The sequence below is a fragment of the Fukomys damarensis genome, unplaced genomic scaffold (genome assembly GCF_012274545.1).
Source record: "Fukomys damarensis isolate Sample0158 unplaced genomic scaffold, DMR_v1.0_HiC HiC_scaffold_39, whole genome shotgun sequence".
In the NCBI taxonomy this organism is placed as follows: Eukaryota; Metazoa; Chordata; class Mammalia; order Rodentia; family Bathyergidae; genus Fukomys; species Fukomys damarensis.
This window is the reverse complement of record NW_022900951.1, coordinates 58760568-58779265: the sequence shown is the minus strand read 5'-3', so window position 1 is coordinate 58779265 and position 18698 is coordinate 58760568. Positions and strand designations below refer to the sequence as shown.

General features: G+C 43.5%; 1 protein-coding gene across 1 annotated transcript in view; it reads left to right on the top strand.

Moving 5' to 3' along the window:
* Window positions 1-337: 337 nt before the first annotated feature.
* Slc16a2 (solute carrier family 16 member 2) overlaps window positions 338-18698 on the top strand; it is a 154050-nt gene continuing 135689 nt past the window's right edge. Inside the window, exon 1 of the mRNA XM_010631201.3 lies at window positions 338-1006. Coding sequence (XP_010629503.1) covers window positions 343-1006 — 664 coding nt within the window. The 5' untranslated portion in view covers window positions 338-342. The remainder of the gene's footprint in view (window positions 1007-18698) is intronic.

Below are 18698 nucleotides of genomic sequence, written 5' to 3'. Positions count from 1 at the left end.
CAAGCTGCTTGCGAGGAAGAGGGGAATGGGAGGGAAGAATAATCAGGGTAGTCCTTGGAGACTCAGGCTTGATCAATGCCGGTTCTAGAGCGTGTGAAGAGGAGAGGACAGGACAACAGGACAGTTTGTGCTCTTTTTTTCTATTTTAATTTTTCCTGTACTGGGCATCTGGACAAGAACAGGATCCAGTAGTTGGGAAGAGTTTAGAGCAGTCAGCGGCGGGTAGAGTAGATAGACGAGAAAGAGGAGGAGGAAGGGCCAGGGAGAAGAGCTGAGGCTGTAGCGGCTGCCTGCGGAGGGAGGAAGAGGTGGGAGGAGGAGGAGGGGGAGGAGAGAGATGACATGGGGAGAGGAGGAGGGAGGTTGGATAGGGGAGGTGGAGGAGGAGAAGGCTCGTGGGACCGTCTGTCGCGGGACGGGCTGGCCAGCTGGGGCGCGGAGCCGGGAGGAGGAGGCAGCAGCAAAGGCAGCAGCAACGTTCGGAGCAGTAGTAGCAGCGGCAGAAACAAGTACCAGCCACTCAGCGGCTCCACCAGCCCGAGCAGCCACAGTTCCCCGGCCGCGATGGCGCTGCAAAGCCCAGCTAGCGAGGAAGCCAAGGGGCCCTGGAAGGAGGCAGACCACGAACAGCGGGAGCCGGAGAATAGTCCGGAGCCAGAGCCAGAGCCTGAGCCTGAGCCTGAGCCTGAGCCTGAGCCAGTGCCGGTGCCAGTGCCTCCACCGGAGCCCCAGCCGGGGCCCCAGCCCCTACCGGACCCCGCACCTCTGCCAGAGCTGGAGTTTGAGCCCGAGTCGGTGCACGAACCTAACCCCACGCCCACAGTGGAGACCCGCGGCACCGTGCGTGGCTTCGAGCCTCCCGAAGGTGGCTTCGGCTGGATGGTCGTGTTCGCGGCCACCTGGTGCAACGGCTCCATCTTCGGCATCCATAACTCTGTCGGGATCCTCTACTCCATGCTGCTGGAGGAGGAAAAAGAGAAAAATCGCCAAGTGGAGTTCCAAGCAGGTGAGTGGCCCCAAGAGCCCCACTTTGCGTTCTGGACAAGGGTGCATGCTCTTGCTGCCGCCCCCATACTTTCTGGTCTAAATGCCCCCCAGAGTGCCCCTGCTACTTCTCCCCCTTGCTCCCTGCGCATGGCCTTGCCAGGGCGCGGAATGCCGGGCTCTGGGCAGCCTCGGCAGTGCACTAGAGCCAACAGATCCTGAGGGTGGGAACCGGGACATCTATTGATCACAGGCAAGCAATGAACTTTTTTGCTCTGGGACAAACCTAGACTCACCTTTTGGATTTGTTTAAAGTACTTTGCTTGTGTGTGCAGGGGCAGCGGGAGGGGTGGGATATTGCACGATGGGGGGAGGGTCATGACTAGAGAGTTGGGAGGCGGTCGGGCTCTGACACAGACACCGTACTGCGGATCTTTGCAGTAGCCCCAGTTCCTTTGGTGGAGTGGAAGTGTTTTGTGTCAAAAACACCTTAGAAATACTGAGGACTCCGCTCAGAGTGAATACAAAGCAAGCGTGTGTGTCTGCAGGAAAGAAAGGGAGAGATGGAGTGTGAGTGGGGGTGTGAGCGTGTCTCTTTTACTGCAGTGGTTATGGCCCAGCCAGGCCTGGCTGTCCTCTGTCGCCTTGGGGGAACGAAGAGATCTTGGTGCCCTCTGAGCCGAGCCCCAAAGCCGGCTGGGAGGCAGTCTCTACGGTCTCCTGCCAAAGGGGCGGAGGCGGCAGGCAGGCTGGGCTCTGTGGCTCACTCAGCGCCGCCCCCAACCTCAGCGGTGGCCTCCCAGGCACCCCGTGCCTCTACGCTATCCGCGGGGTGCCTCTTTCCGCTTGAAGCCGGAATGCCCGCCCCGCCACTCCCACTTTGGCTTGGGACTGACTTGGTCTGCTTCCCTAAGACTAGCGAGGTTGGGGGCATAGCCCTCGCTCTCATGTCAGGGGCTGCAGTACACGGGGCGTGCATGCTCCTGGCATTTGGGAGGCTTGTGAGCTCAGAAAAGTGGAAAAGTCGGAAGAGCCATCTAGCTTTGCGGGAGAAGCCCTTTAGCAATTCTGGTGAGAGGTCTCAGGACCGAATGGAGGGCTTGGGATACCCTCTGTCCAGTTTCCGCGGGTGGATCCTCAAAACGGCGCGAAGCACTCCACTGTTCCAAGTTCAAAGCTTGAAAACTTGGCTTTTCTCTGTGTTGCCCCTGAGCTCAGGGGTTCTCTCCTCTTGCCAACCTTCAACATATACTTTTGCTGCCATCTGAGGGGGCTCGGAGATTAACTGAACATAGAAACTTTGAATTGTGGGGCATGCATCTGTAGATTCCTTTTGGAGAGCCTCTTCTACTGCCCCAACCATAGACTTGTGTTTTCAGTTTGCAGCTTTCCTGTACTATCCTGCCAAAAGGATTTGGGGCTCTTAGAGCTTCGGACCTTGACCCATTGGCATAGCCGCAGAGTGCCAGTCCCACTTGAAGAAAACTCAAGTTTGTAGTGGCTGACAAGGGCAACCTCACAACTACCCAGGCCGCCTGAGAAGTTGGAGAGGCTCCCTGGACTGTGTGTAACAGTTTCTGGGGTGAAGGTCGCTGGACCAACTTTTCCGTGCTTTGATGCAGTTCAGGGGCTCTGGGGAAGACAGCCTGGGTAGGGCCTCTGGCTGTTGTCTGAGTTACTACTTGGGGAGGTGGGTCACCTGCTGAGCCTTGCCCTGTGATTGAAAGCAGGCTGTTGGCCTTTGGAATCAGTGGCAAATCTGGGTGAAACTTGAAGGTAAGAAATGGAGACTGGACTGAAGCTAGGCCCTGGTGTTTATGTGTTGCCAGCAGGCCTAGACCAGGGGCCTTAAAGAACATGTAATAAAACTTGGAAAAACCACTATTTTACCAGGAAGAGATTTACTGCTGGGGAACAGACTTCAAAGTAGGTGACCATAGGGGACTCAGGGGGAGGGCTGGCTAAGACTTTCCTGTCAAGACTGCACAGTGCAGCTGGGAGAAGGCAGTGATCTATGCAATGGCGTGGCCAGTGTATACTTTGACACAGACCAGGTTCACTGAAGAGCTGAGGTTATTGGCTTTAATTATGGAGAGTATAGGTCAGGAAGGAACACAAGGAATTTGGTATGTACCCAGGGTCTCGGGATACATTGGCTTGGATCCTTGCTATGATGTATCTTAAATTCACTGAAGTTATTTTTGATACTGGAATCTCTCAAGAGCACCTCAGTTTTTTTATTGTAGAAAAGTGAGGAAGACCTTACCATTTTCTGGAACTCCTAGAAAATCGTATCCTCATACTACCTTCTTGAGTCACTCAGCTTCTCTTAGCCACCATTTAAATTTTTAGACTCCAAATATCTGCCTGCCTACACTGCAGTTAACTCAAAATTTCCCAGCCACCTATGCTACTGCCCTCGTGTCTCATAAGAATGGAAGTTTGCTGTTGTCTTTATCAGCCACTGTTTGCCCAGTTGCCGTATGGAGGATACTGGAGGTTGGTGCCTTGTCCATTTCTATTTATATGATGATCTGTCAATTTCTATTAATGTCTGGCATGATTTCTGTCTCAAAAAAATCTATGAATCTAGTGTTCAGAGGCACCCCAAAACCCAAATTGTTTTGGATTAGGCTTGACATCATGGTAGCCCTAAAGCTATACTGATTGATTTAATAGGTTCAAGTTCTGTAGATGTAAGGCAGACCTAGAGAAAGGTTAGATATTATATTTGGAGGATTACTCCACGTCAGGGGGCCTTTAGGCTAGGGAATATGCTGCAAGAAGTAGAAAGGAAGTGGAATTAGGCTATACTGAAGAAAATAATCTAGAATCTTTGTGGACTCTGTGGTATGTACAGTTCTGTGTGTCACTAACAGTAGATTTTGTGCCCTTTCTTTACTTGGCTTGAGGAAAGACAACTTCCCCATTGGCTGGGAAGATTGGAAGGCAAAAGGTTCCTGACCAGAAGACAAGAAACAAAAGTCTGTTTTATGGGGAAAAAAAGCGAAAAAATCAAGAGAGAAATGTTCCTATACTTTTGCAGAGATTATGAAGAATTCAGTGTTCTTCAAGCCAGACCATGAAGCAGATAGGATAGGAGGCAGCCAGGAAATTTTGTGAAAAATATAGGCCTAGCATGGTTTCCTAGTATGACAGGAAACCCTTTCAGAAGAAAGATGAGGAAAGTGGCATTTATCGCAGGCCCACAACTTTCTACTGAAACACTACATGGGGGTTGTATTAGGATTGGGGGCTCAGGAGATAAAGTAGAACAGGAGAAAGTTAACATTGGATCCAAAGTTTAGTCTTTGAAAGTGCTCCAGAGTAAACCCATTACCCGACACTTTCCACCTCAACTGCCAGTCTAACACTGAACCATAAAATATGATGAGAGGCATTTTTACTGAGCACTTTATAAGCATGGCCTTTGCAAGCTCCTGAAAGAGGGCAGGACTAGGACTCTTATTACTAGAGAACGGGACAATGGTGAGGAAGGTTCACTACTCGTATAAGATTGTTCCGGATAATTAAACAGTTTGATGGAGACAGAATTTTCTAGGCATAGAGAAGAATGGTCCACTCTACCTTTGGGTGAACCAAGAGTCCCAAGGATGTATGGGTCCAGTAGTAAAGAAGGCTATCTTTCTTCTCTCCGTCTTAGGGGTTTTCATAGCTTGGCTGTGTCCCTCTGGGTTTACCATTAAATTGCTGACTTAGGGATTAAAGTATCTTTTGAGCAAATCTGCCAATATCTTGACTGACTGAATGTTTTTGTCTACTATCCAGCATAGCTAGATCATGTTGGCTTAGAGTTTGATGTGGAACTTCAGGCCACATGGCCATTGGCCGGACATCTTTCAAATCATTTCCTTGCCTCCTCCCCAACCAAATCTGGCTCCAAACTGTGACTTAGATTCCTATTGGAAAGGTGAGAATGAGAGCTTGGGGCATTTGGAAGACAAACAGGAAGATGCTTGTTTGAGCTGGGGTAGCTGGTTGAAGCTGAATTCCTAGATCACTGTCCAGTGATCTCATACCAAATTTGGACCCCCAAAAGCTGGTGATCTCACTGATGCCATCTAGGCAGTGACTATGAGTTAGAAAACTTATGGTATTAACTTGTTCTGTGACTCTGAGCAGGCATTTTACTTCTTGATGCCTCAGTTTATCTGTCTGTAAGATGAGAGGGTTTGACTATATAAGCTTTCTAGCTCTGCCATTTTCTTTCCAGAATTGTATGACATTTTATTCTTTACTATTCTCCTAATATAAATTTTGATTTATTCAGACAAATGGAAATTTGTAAAGCTGCTTGAATGGCTATGAGGAAGAGGTAGGAACTTAGGAAAATAAAGAAAATTCCTCCAGACACCATTTTCTCATGTCATTTGTATTTAAAGACTATGGGACTATACACAAATATAGATACAGTTAAAAAGGCAAACTCATTTTTACCCAATACATAAGGGCAACTCTGACTTTATAGCTGCTTCGCCTACAGTGGTCTGCTCAACAGAGAGCTGGACCTCTAAAAGAACTCCCTCACCTTGGCTTGCTGCAAGCTACTAGGGTGGGTCTGTATGCTGCTCTTAGTACTTGAATCCGTTCCTCAAAAACATTAAACAACAAATGTTTCCTCAGGCCCAAGTTTGGACCCTTCTCTGAAATTTAATTTCCTACAGCTTGCTCTCATTTCTCAGAAATGAATGGTTAGTGTGACTTTGGCTTGCTCTTATTTCAGGCTAGAGAGTGAAACAAGATTACTAAATGTGACAACACAGGTTCCCTTCAGGGGGCTTCAAGCAGGGCATTTTTTTAGCTAGCTCAGGGATGTTGCCTGTATCCCACTGTGGTGGGGATGAGAAGGGTTGCTGTTTGTGATCTTAGAGAAGGCCTGTTGGCTGTCCACAATCCTGATCAACTTCAACCTCACTCAAGACTTAGCTGAGAGTATGCTGCAGACATAAAGCTCTCTCTCCTTTTCCTTGGATGTATATTTTCTTGTCATTGGCAATATGTACTTAAGTTTAGTGAAAAATGAGTGAGCAGCTGGGCTGTCAACATTTACAAAAATACAAAAAGGACGCCATCTCAACCTTTGAGCAGACCAGTTTCCCAGGAGACTGCACTGCTTTTCCTGCCAGTATCTTTTTTGTTTTGTTGCATTTTGAAAAGAGAATCATTATATTAGCTCTTTTCAGGTGATGTGAACAGTAAAGTAGTATTTCCTGTCTTGAAAAGAATTGTCTCACCTGGTACTGAATGAATAAATCCTAGAGATAAGGTTTTGTTCTTAACACATACAAACAGATATTCTCTCTCTCTCTCTCTCTTTCTCTCTCTCTCTCTCTCTCTCTCTCTCCTTCTCCCCCACTCCACTCTCTCTCCTCTCTCCCCCCTAAACCATAGATTGTGAGTATTCTATCTGAAAGACATCTTTTCCCATCTGACTATGAAGTCAGGTTCGATGTAACAGAGGCTTCTATAGGGGATCATAGGAAACTAGTGCAAAGGACCCAGCCTGGGAAGCTTACTAGGTGAGGGAAACAAAGAAAATATGGGCAGCTTGGGTTGTACCTCTTGACCTGGACCCATTTGCTATCCTTACTGTGGGACTGGGAAACATTAATTGCATATTTTTTCTACCTTCATTCTCTCTCTCCTAGCATTCAGTAGTTAGTAGGAAGAGGGTTTAGGTCACCCCAGACCTATCTGGTTTCAGCGGTGACAGGAATGTGCCAAGGGATATGTAACTGCCTGTTCTGAATGTGGATGCTGTGGCTGCTAATATGAAGTCACTCAGTATTTATTTGTGGGTAGGGAATGTGGCCTGTTTGTGTGCCTTGTGGAAATGTAGGCTGTTCATCCTGGCAGTCTTTCCCTCCCCTATTCTCTACTTGGCTCCAGTTTCTGGTATTGGTGGGAGAGGAAAGCATATGATTGCCTTATAACCATATAAGTTATGAGTTGAGTCATCCTATTTTCACAGTATATTTTTATCACGTTTTCTAGATGTGCCACCATCTTTGCTCCCAATATTGTCCTCTCTCTTTTCTTTCTACTGCTTAGTTAGAAGAATATCTGAGGTTTAAGTTATTGTATAGGCCCATCTCCAGCAGGGGTCTCAAGCCTACTCCTATACAGCTCACAGGGCCATCCCTTCCCCTTTTTCCTTTCTCTTCTTTCTTGCTCTTCAATCTCTGAGTGAAGGATCACTTTCTACAGAGCACTCAAGAATACGGAAGCCATTACCCCTGGATTTTTATAGTAAGACAGTAACTGCTATAAAATCCTTTTTTGTCATTTCTTCCTTTTTTTAATATCCCTAGGACTCAGCCCCAGAAAATAATGAAATGGGACCTTATTCAGTAGTATTCACAAAATGTCCTTGTCACTAGGATCTCTTTCTCTTCAGAGCTACAACATCATTGTCCCCCATCTCCTGGGTCAGCTGAAACTTTCAAAAATTTCAGATTGGGTTTTGGTACTTTCAGGGGTTCTAGTTCATCCTATTTAAGCCCTTAGCACTATTCTTTTTGCCAAAGATCCTACACAGTTGGATGTAGAGAGGTCAGAGAAGGATGCAGACAGACATACAAGTCCTAACTAAAGTCAAAATTACCTTTAGGGAGGGGTGGAGAAGAAGGAGTGAAGCTCCTGGGTTAGTTCCTCTCTTACTTCTGTACACCCAGAGGGAAAAGGGAAAGGAAAATGTTGTGAAATAAGCAGTCTCCAAATAGACTGTTTGCCCAAGTTATCCAGGGGATCTACCCACCCACCCACCCTTTTACCCTCTCTACGGGTATGTGTATGCATTCATGATTCCAGACCTGTATATATGTGTGCATGGCTGGGTGTGTGATATCTGTCTGGGCCAATTAGCACAGCTGCTTAAAACATGATGCCTAGGAGACTGAAGTTACAGTTTCAGTCACTTGTTCAATCGCTGAGCTTTTTATAAACAAAGAACTCTTCTCTATTCATGACCCATGCCCTTTATGTGTGGGGTAGTCACTAATCTTAAGAGAAACTGGGTAGAAGAATGGAAATACCTTCCTGTAATTCCTCCCTGGTACTGTGAAAAAAATTATCAAGCACATAGCCTAAAAATGGCTGCCTCTGTTGCATTCCACAGTGGGATTTCTTTGACATTTAGCTCGTTTCTTCTGCCAAGCACTCTAATAATGGTAGTAATAATAGTGGTAGTCGTGGTAATAATAATACAAATCACCAACATTTATTTAACACTTACAGATAAACTCTGCATAAGATATTATACTAAACACTGTACATGTACCAATTCAGTTTAATTCTCAACAACCATATGAAGTAGGGACTACTGTTTCCCCCATTGCATAGGGAAAGAGAAGCACAGAAGTTCAATAACTTTTTCAAATTCATATGGCAGATAGTGGCAGAGCCAGGATTTGGATCCAGACAGACTGAGTCTAGAATGTCTGCTTTTAGATATCACCTAATGCATAACACAAATATAGGGATGACTACCAAGGGAAGTTACCACAGGGTTTTTTCATTCGTGTAGCCTATGAGCATCCTTATGACTGAAGGATAAAGAAATCACCGAGAAGAGGTTTAGTAAAGATTGGCAGTCTCATGAAAATAAGAAATAAGACTTGTAGCTACCCATTTCACTCTACCCAGTCTGTATACAAAAGGATTATAATCGTGAAATCCAAAAGTGACCAGAGAAACTGTTTCTTCTTTATTGTTTTAGCCCTGAACAAGCCACATGTCTTTTCTGGGCTTCTGTATTTTCATCTACAAAATAAAGACAAAAGTATCTACTTTGGTAGAGCTGTGAAGGATCAAATGAGATTGTGTGTATGTGAAAGATCTTTGTAAATTGTGAAATGGTTATGTTGTTATTATTATCCTTTTCCAGCCCCTAGAAATGAAATCACTATACTTTTACCTGAATGTTTCCTATTTTACACCTTCCCACTCTATTTCTTCTCCGTCTCTGCTCTGAATTCTTCAGCAATTTGACCTGGGTGTCCTGTAGCTAAGGTCTGGCTGTATTTTCTTTGTTCTTCATCTCTCCTAGAGCTCAGAGAGAAGAGGGGCCAGATTCCAGGTCATATACATTCAAGGAAACAAGGCATGTTGAAATAACTTACAGCACTTGGCAGAAGCTCACAAACCTCAGAGTCAAGGACTAAGTTTTTTTTTAAGTAGGATTTGCCTGGGGGTGGAGTTTGAGGAGTGGTGTTAGGGTGTCACTTCCTCCCTAGGGTCTCTTACAGAGTCTCTGTTCTCCTGCAGGTAGTGAGGAAGAAGGAAAGGGATATTTAGGGTCAGAAGGTCTGGGCCAGGGGACCTTAAGCATAGAAGGAGCCCTGCTCCTTTGTATTCAGCTTTGGAGTGAGCCAGTTTCCTCAGTGTTCTAAACAGGATAGCCCCAGAGAACAGAGGACACAGAAGGATTTGTGGTCTTCACAGAGGATTGCAATAGCAGTGTTGAGCAAGCATTTCAATGCCACTTAGGGAACCTCCATGAAGACCAGCTAGTTGGCAAATTGAATGGAAGTGTGTGTGTGTGTGTGTGTGTGTGTGTGTGTGTGTGTGTGTGTGTGTGTTTGGATGCAAAACAAAATCTCCACGCCCTTCTTTGAGACTAAGATTTCAGATGTACTGTACTAGAATCGCTGTCTTGAATTTGTTATTTAAATGTCTGAACTGGAAGACATTTTAGAGATTTTAGAGATTACCTACTCCTTTTTGTTCTGAGAGCTAGAAAGATATGACCTTAGTCAACATTGTAGCTGTTTGTTGTGGAGGTTGGCTTGTGAGAGGATTGGAGAATGGGTCCTAAGGATGGGCTTCTGGTACACTAAGCATTCCTCAACTCAATCGGTGGCGTACTGCCTTCCTTCTTCTCACCCTGAACTTTACCAAGGTTTATACCCAGGCAATCAGGCATTACTTTGTGGAATGAGATGAAGACAAAATTCAAAAGGTACAGTGGTGAAAAGTCTGCCTGCCTCAGAGGCCATCAGTGTTATCTTGTGTGTCCTTCCCAAAATATTCTGTATGTGTACAACCAATTGTATGTATACTCTACTTTTAAAGTACAAATGGTCAACTATAAACTACATTGTCTTCCATCTTGGTTTTGTTTTGGAGACAAAGTCTCACTATGTAGTTCAGGCTGGCCTTGAACTCATAGCAATCCTCCTGCCTCGCTCGTGCTGAGATTATAGCCATGCACCCCCATACCTGGCTCATCTTGCTTTTTATACTTCAAAATACATCTTGGATATTTCTACACATTAAATCCATAAAGCCCATATTCCTTTTATTTATAATGACACCATATTCCATTAAGTGGGACATATAATTTATTTAATGAACACCTTACAAATGGACATTAAAGCTACTATCAATCTTTGACTGTGGGCTTTAGAATCAAACAACACTAGATTTATTTTTATTTATTTGGGGGGGGTACCAGGGATTGAACTCGGGTCTTTGCGCTTGCAAGGCAGGCCACCAAACCGCTGAGCTCAATCCCCGGCCCCTCAACACTAGATTTAAATGCCTTATTGTTGTCCTTGACAAAATGTTTAACTTTTTGGAGTCTGAGTTTTCTTTTTAGGAAAACAAGAATAATAATGACATCTATCATTACAGATGTGGAAATTAAATGAGATGACACACATAGAACATCTAGCATACAGCTTGGCACCTACTACGTACACAATAAATAATAATTCTCCTTGCTCACAAGCCGTCCCTATAACTTCTACCTCCAATTCAGTGAGTTGGTTGATTCAACTCAATTCCCTAATGTTTTATTATGTGCTAGGCTGCCCTTGGGTGAGCCAAAGAAGTAGAAGGGTTATTGAAGAATTTTATAATTTTGTTGAGAACATATAACATTCAAAGCAACTACACGTCACTGCTAAGTAGTAAAAACTTGGCATTAAATTAAACATTGTAATTTTCATATTATGATGTGGATAAGCAGAGATGGATGTGAGGACCAAAGGAATCATGGAAGATTTGCTGGTGGAGTTGGAACTTGAAAGGGCGTTAGCTAAGTAGGAAGTTGGGCAGTGGTGTGCTAGGAGCTGCGAACTAAACAGTTCAGTTGTTGTTCAGATTCTTCATCTTTCCCTTCTGGAGCCCAGTGAGTCATTATTTTCCAATAGGCCCCCTTCAGCCAGTGGATGGGTTGAAACAGTCAGGAGGAAAGAAAAATACAGAGGACATTTGGAAAGAAGGGCATGGAGCTGGGGCTATTGGGGCATTGAGTCACAGAATAAGATGCCTGCCAGTGGCTTGTGGCATAGCTCACTCCCACACCACCTGCTCTTCCATGGCAGCAGCTCAGGTAAGAATTGCAAAACTAGCAGCAGTTCTCATTCCTTCACCCTGGGTCTTAATTGGGCCTCCAGATCCTATGAACATCAGAAAAGAGAAGTCTATTGCATGATCATAATCCTCTCTATGGGTGACATATTATAGTTTACATCTCAGTTTTTGTTGATGCCTGCAACAAAGATAGTTATAAGTAAAATACACAGCTGAATCTCATCACATGCCAACATCTTTGATCACATTAAGTGCCATGTTGAGGGGGTCTGCAAAAGAGTCAAAGTGGTTTGTATTTATTAGGGGAAACTTCACTGTGGGAAAGGCTCTGTAGAGGGTCATGTTCCCATTTTACAGCAGAGAAAATGAATAGGAGACTGAGGGCAAGTAAGTTGCCTAAGGTTGCACATTTAATATTAGTAGAGCAGAGACTGGAACCTAGACATCTCAATTTTATGTCCCACAGAGGCAGTAGGAGCTCCCTGAAAGCTAGAACAACATTTTTCATAAACAGTAGCAAACTGAAGTTTAACTATATAGGTAAGAAGTAGTATATATAGAATTATCTTATTTACTTTACTCGATGCTGAGACGAAATACCTAACACTCAAAGTTAAAGGAGAAAAGGTTTATTTGGCCCACAGTCTGTAGAGGATTCAGTCCATAGTTGGCCAGCTCCGAGGCAGGGTGGCATGGCAGAGAGGCATCACAGAGGAGAAATAATCCATGACAAGCAGGCAGGTGAAGGCAGCCAACAGTGAGTAGTGACCAGCAAGTGACAACAGCAGCTTCATTCTGTCTCTTTTATATTCTATCTAGGCTACCTGGCTTAGGTCATGTGTCAAATCAATCAACGGATTAATTTAGTAATCACCCACCTTTAATCCTAGTGCTTTTAATCCTAACATCGGACCATGAATCCCAGCATCACACACTTTAGATCCAGACACCTCTGAAAAAGCCCCATCTATGACTGCCTGAAGCTTTGGGGAAACATCTAAAACACAAGCCATAACAAGCATGATGAAACAAACAAATAGCTGGGAGTCCCAAAGTTCAGGAGCATAGAAAGTGGGGTCATGGAAGGTAGGATCTGAGCATAGCTAACGCCTGCTGGCTGGGATCAAGAAAAATACTGTACCCAGTACCAAAAGGGGAAGAAGAAAGGAAGAAAGAAAGGAAGGAACTGGGCATGATGACACACATCTGTGATCCCAGCACTCTTCGAAGATGAGACAAGAGGATCAAAAGTCTGAGTCCAGCCAGAGCAATTTAGTGACTTAATGAAAACTTTTATCAAAATAAAATTTAAAATGGCTGCGATGTAGCTCAGTATGAAGACCCTGGAATTAATCTCCAGTTCCAAAAAGAAAAGGAAAGGAAAAAGAGGGAAAGAGGAAGGAAGGAAGGGAGAGAGGGAGCAAAAGGGGAGAGAGAACAAGAAAGAATGAAAGAAAGCAACAAAGAAGGAAGGAAGGGAAGGGAAGAGGAAAAAGAGATGGAAGAGAGGAAGAAAGCGAGAAAGGGGGAGAGAGATGGGGGAGAGTTGAACTGGAAGTCAGAGTATATGGTTTCTACTTTTGGTTCTATTGTTCGCTGTCTTTGTGAACTTGCCAAATTCATTCTCTTTCCAGGATCTTAAATTTCTCTACTTAGGAAATGAGAAAGTTGGACATCCTAGATACTTAAAGGTGCTTAGGATTGCTGATTTCTGTAAACCAAGGAGACCTTGGGAACTTCCTAGCAAGGGGCTAAAGGGGAGGGAGTGGTGAGGTGATGAACAGAAGAGAACACTGCTCTAATGGACCTAAAAAACAGATTCTCCAATATTTGAGCAATTGGAAATAACTTTTCCATCCAGGGTCTCTATCCTGTCTACTTGGAGAATTCCATTAAGAGAGACAAAAAGAAAATGTGTTGAGCAAATGCCTCAATGAAATGATGAGATTTGATAGAGCAGATTTACTGAGTAAATATCTCTGGAAATGTCTCCTAAATAATATCTATTTTAAGATCATTTTCCTAAGATTGGGATTTTAATTTCAAAAAGGGGTTTATAGCTTATGGGTACAGTATAACTGACAATCCTCCTCTCTTGAAGCTAATTTGAGTGAACACTGACCTGGAGCCAGACTGTGCTGATAAATCTTGGCTCCACCATTCATCAGTTGTGTACCCTTGGGCAGGGAATTTAATCTCTCTGTGCCTCTGTTTCCTCATCTGTAAAAGAAAGATAACAAAAATACTCTATGGTGTTGTTAAACTAATTGATATCTATATCTATACACATATCCCTAGTAGCTAGTCAACTTATAACAGTGTGTGGCATGTGAAAAAAAATCCATTATCTTTTTTTCATTTTAAAGTGATCCTGCTTTACTAGTACTCTAAACTCATGCTTAGTCCATATGTTGAGTAATATTTCAATGGCCACAGCAACCTGTGAACTCCTTAATTTCTGTAATAAACCAGTGACTGAATGGTCTACATATCCACAAGCAACAGTTCTGAACTCAAGCAGCTCCTTCCACAACAGGGTGCTCTGTGTCTCAGCTCTTAAGAGCTTACCCTGCAAACCTCATGAGCTCTTTCCAGTTGGGATCTCCCATCTGTCACTTGGAGGAATGGTTTATCTTCTGAGGATAAGGAAAGACAAGACCTGGATGTCCCAGTAAGGCCCCTGACAGGAAGCTCTATACATTAGCAGTTAAAGATTTGATGACAAGTTTGGATGACTGAGCATGGTCATGACAGATAAAAAGAATGGCAAGGATTTTTTTGCCTTTAGATAACTAGAGACTAAAATCGTATCCTGAGCCTTCACTCCTCCAAAAAGTCTGAATCAGTGACCCTGGAAACCTTGTAGTCACTATCAAAATCTCTATTACTCTACAAAACTTGACCAGATTCTAATCATGCAAATGGTGAACAACATAGTAGTTTTATGGATAAGGGGTCCAAGTGTTTTGTTTTCTTTATAGATCTGCTGACCAAGCAACTGGAGTGACCAGTGACCTAGGTGAAGAAAGGGCCTCAGATGTATTCATTTGCTACTTTGCCCAGGGAAAGCACCACTCACATTCAGGCCTAGCTAGCCTTCTTTATCAAATGCCTTAAACATGGAAGGCTCAGGTGGAACTTGTCAGACCAGGTGTTGGGAGCCTGCAGCTTTTAGGAGGAGATAGATCCACGGCAGGCCAGAAGAGAACATAGGGAGGAAAGAAATCTATTGTTCCAACTCCTAAACTCTTAAAAGCCTCCATTGGCTCCAAGGTATCACCAATTCACACCTGTTCAAGGAGGCCAGGGTTCATCTATGCCCCATGAGTGGACCTGTCTACTGTCTCTAGGCAGGGCCAACAACAGGAAAACTACTTTCTAGACCATGGCTCAACAGAGAATAGCACTGATTTGATTCACTACTTACAGAAAAAATGGCTTGGGGGATGTGAGGTAATAAGAGAGACTCTAAAGTTCTTTGGTATAGGGCAGTGGTGGTGAACCTATGGTACATGTGCTGTAGCAGGCTGTTTGTATTACTGAAAGCTCTTAAAAGTTCACCATCACTGGTATACGGTAAGGCACAGAATTTGACATCAGATAGTCCAGTGTGGGATTCTAGGCTTTGCAGTGTTCCTGAGCTGTGATTTTGGCCAAATCAGAGCCTCACTTCCTCTGTACAATAAAGGCAGTAGTAGGATCATAATTCCTACCTCATAGCCTTGGGATGAAGTTCACATGACATTATGGATGCAATAATCCTTTGAAAACTGTTTTGAAACTTCTGTATGAATCATCTCATCATAGTTATCACATTAGCAAGTTAATTTGTAGACTTGTATATGTGCTTATGTATATAAAGTTGGATTGAGACATTACTTATGATGCATTCATGTATAAGCAACCCACCATATGTATAAAATTGTACATAATACATCTGACTGTAAGGTTGAACTCATAGACGATTGAAAGTGCACACCCATAGGCACACATGTACATATTTACCCATAATTTTCCCTTTTTTTCACCCACATATCCACACACAGGCAGATGTTTATGTGCTACCTGCATATATATGTGCATGCATATGTGTGTATATGTGCAATCTCAAGGTTGTAAGGTGAGCATACTAGACCATTCAGCTTCTCCCCAGACTAGTTTTCCACAGGTCTGAGAAAGATACTGTTGTAAATTCCCCCACTTCATACTAATAATGTCACTTTTTACTCTTGCTGGGGCCTCTTCCCTGACCCCATCTTGTTTGCACATTAATGCAGCTACTGCTAAAACTCAAACTTGAGTAAGTGGTACACGTCTGGAGAGCATGGATCCCTGTTCAGTTACTCTGTGAATAGCACTATGGCTCTATTCTATACAATATATTTATAGCCATGTTTGCAAAGAGCTGATAGCACTTGCAGATTTTTTTCAAAACAGAGTTAATCTAGCCACAAAAAATAGTCACTGGCCCACATCCTCGAGTCTACAAGAAATTAGGAAAGAGACTAATGAAAATTAGCCATAAAGCCTAAAAGTTAAGTTGAATCTCTTCTCCCTCTCTCTATTTTTCCTTTGCCATTCCTTTTTATTCCAAAGATCTCTTGAGTCTGTGGTGTGGGATATGGCACTAAAGAGTATTTGCTTCATAGGGAGCCCAGGATCATCAAAGCCTGATGTTTTGGGAGGTAAGAAGGGAAGGAAAAGGAGGCAGAAAGTTAGAGTATCAAGGATTATAAGCAAGAAGAGCACAGCTGAGGATGCAAGTGGGGTAAGACTAAAAGGAGAAGAGCTAATGGCTACTTTGTGGCCAACTGGAATTTTGGTGGCAAGATAACTTTTCAAATCAAATGACAGAGTACATCAGGTTCCCCTCAATCTCCAGAATGTAGGTCAGTAAATTATTTTGCTTATTTGGAAAGTTGGAACACTGAATAGAATCCCTAGTGATAGATTTGAAAAAGTAAGTATTATTAAAGAACAAGATAGTTTCCCAGGAAGAAAGGTGGTGTGGACCTGATGTGAGAGACTCTATGCTAGGTAGCCCAGCCATGGTTCAGAATGAGGAGGGCTTTACTTATTTTTTAGAACGTTTGTGATACATAACAACTCCTTTCATTGTGGATATCCAGTACATGTTTATGACACATCTTTTTTTTTCTACTTCTCTTTCCCCTCCCCCTCCCTCCCCCTCTGTCTCTTGGTCCCTTTCCCATTTGCAAAAGTCCTAGCTTAAGGAGGGGTTTAAATAGAGTTATCATTTACTTATCCAGATTACAATGCTTTTGAGGGTAAAACAGCATTAATATTTTGCTGGGACAACAGAAATAAAATAAGATCTTCCCAGGCAAACAAAGATATCTGTTCATTCTAAGGTTAGAACATTATGCTCCAGCTTTTGGGGAAAGGGTGGGCTATAAGAGTTCCTCACAAGATGCCTTGAATAGCCTATCTCGTCTCTATCTCTCCTTCCCTCCCTCCTCTCTCTTCTCCTTCTATCTCTCTCTTCTCTCCCTCTCTCTGTTTCTCTCTCATGTTGGGGTTGGGCAGTAGAGAGTAGGAAAAATAAATTTAGCCTTTTCAGCCTTGGGGCTGGGTATCATTTGCTCTGAATGTGAATTCCTTTTCTTGTTATTGTCCGTAAATATATAATGGAGCTCCTTCCTCTGTGTGTTTATTTCCTGGTCATACTTTGAAGAGAAGAAATTCTGTTTGTGGTTTTGTGCATTATGTACATGGTTTTGTCAAATTTGTGAAAGTATGTGTATGTATGTGTGAATGTGAGTGTGGATGTGATCAGGATAAATCAGGTTGTGTGTGTGTGTGTGTGTGCAAGGTACAGCCAGGCTTGAACCCTGGTTCACTGAGTTAAAGGTTCAATTTCTAGAAAGCAATCATATAGACTATCACTTCATGTTACATGTGAAGTGACAGGCACGTGTAATGAAACACACATACTTTTACTATTTGCTTGACAGTGGTAGAGGATAGACTAGGAATAGTCATAGTAATCCTGACTGGTAGCCAATCCATGTATTGGAGTAAAAACCCCACCTATTTCTTCAAGTTTTTTACAAACAGTGGGTACTTAAGGCAAAAAGCTGTTACTTAAGAGTCACTTTGAGTTGCCTGAAAGACAGTGTAAGGGGAAGATATGGCAGATGTCAAATTCCTCCCAACTTGTCTCCCTGAAAGACCCTGTCAAGCAATGGAAGCTTTTTATGCTTTCAATTTGTTCATTGTCCTCCCCAACCTACAAACCTTGATGTCCATTAGAGATTCACTAGAAGCCTTCACGGGATACAGGCCAGACATAACGTGAAAGTGTCCCCAGATTGGTCAATAAGAGATGAAAGGTCTCTCTCCCCCATACCCCAACCTTCTTGCTCCTTCCCTCTCACCTTGGGCCCAGAGACAAGGGAAAGGGCTAAAGGCTCCAGGAGTGTTAGGATTGGCTGCTGGAATGGGAATGTTTGCTCTCAGGAGAAAAGTAGGTGCCTACCTCATTAGACTTGACCTGTTTTATCTGTGGCTGAGGAATTGGTCATGCACATGAGACTAGCTCAGTACTAATGTAGCCAAAACCCAAAGCTAGGGCTGCTTAGGCTGTACTCATTTGTCTGACCACTCAAATGAAGGATAAGGCAGGAGTGTATGGGGCACTGTAGCAGAGCTCTGGGAAAACAATCTAGGTCTCTGCCAATTTAGACTCGGCCAATATTGTTTTAAGCATTTACTGTGTGCCTAGCATCATGCTCAACTTTTACATGAATTAATAATTCTCACTGAATTCTCACAATTCTGTGAAATAGGATTAGTCCCATTAAGGCACTCTTAAGAGGTAAAGTGGCTTGCTCAAAGTAAAATAGCTAGTAATGAAGGAGTGAGAATTTAACAACACTACTTGATTAAAAGAAACTATTGAAAGTCTACTGTATACAAGGCATTACGCTAATTTTTTCTATGGATTATCTCATTAAATCCTCAAAATACTTCTATAGAGGGATACTTCTATCTTTCTCTTTCTTTCTTTCTTTCTTTCTTTCTTTCTTTCTTTCTTTCTTTCTTTCTTTCTGTTTTGAGATAGGGTCTCACTATGTAGTTAAGGCTGGCCTTGAACTCACTACATAGCCCAGGCTGGCCTCAGACTTGCAGCGATCTTCCTGCCCTAGCCTCCCTGTGCATGGATTACAGGCGTGCACCACCACACCCAACCCATTTTTTCACCTAAGGGTACTGAGAAGTAGAAATGTTAGGTAACTCATTCAAGATCAAATGCTAGTACTTGTAGTAGAGCCAGGATTCAAATACAGCCTGTCAATTCCCAAGCCTCCCAAGCCTACAGTTGTCTCTTCCTAACTCCTATATATATACATGTG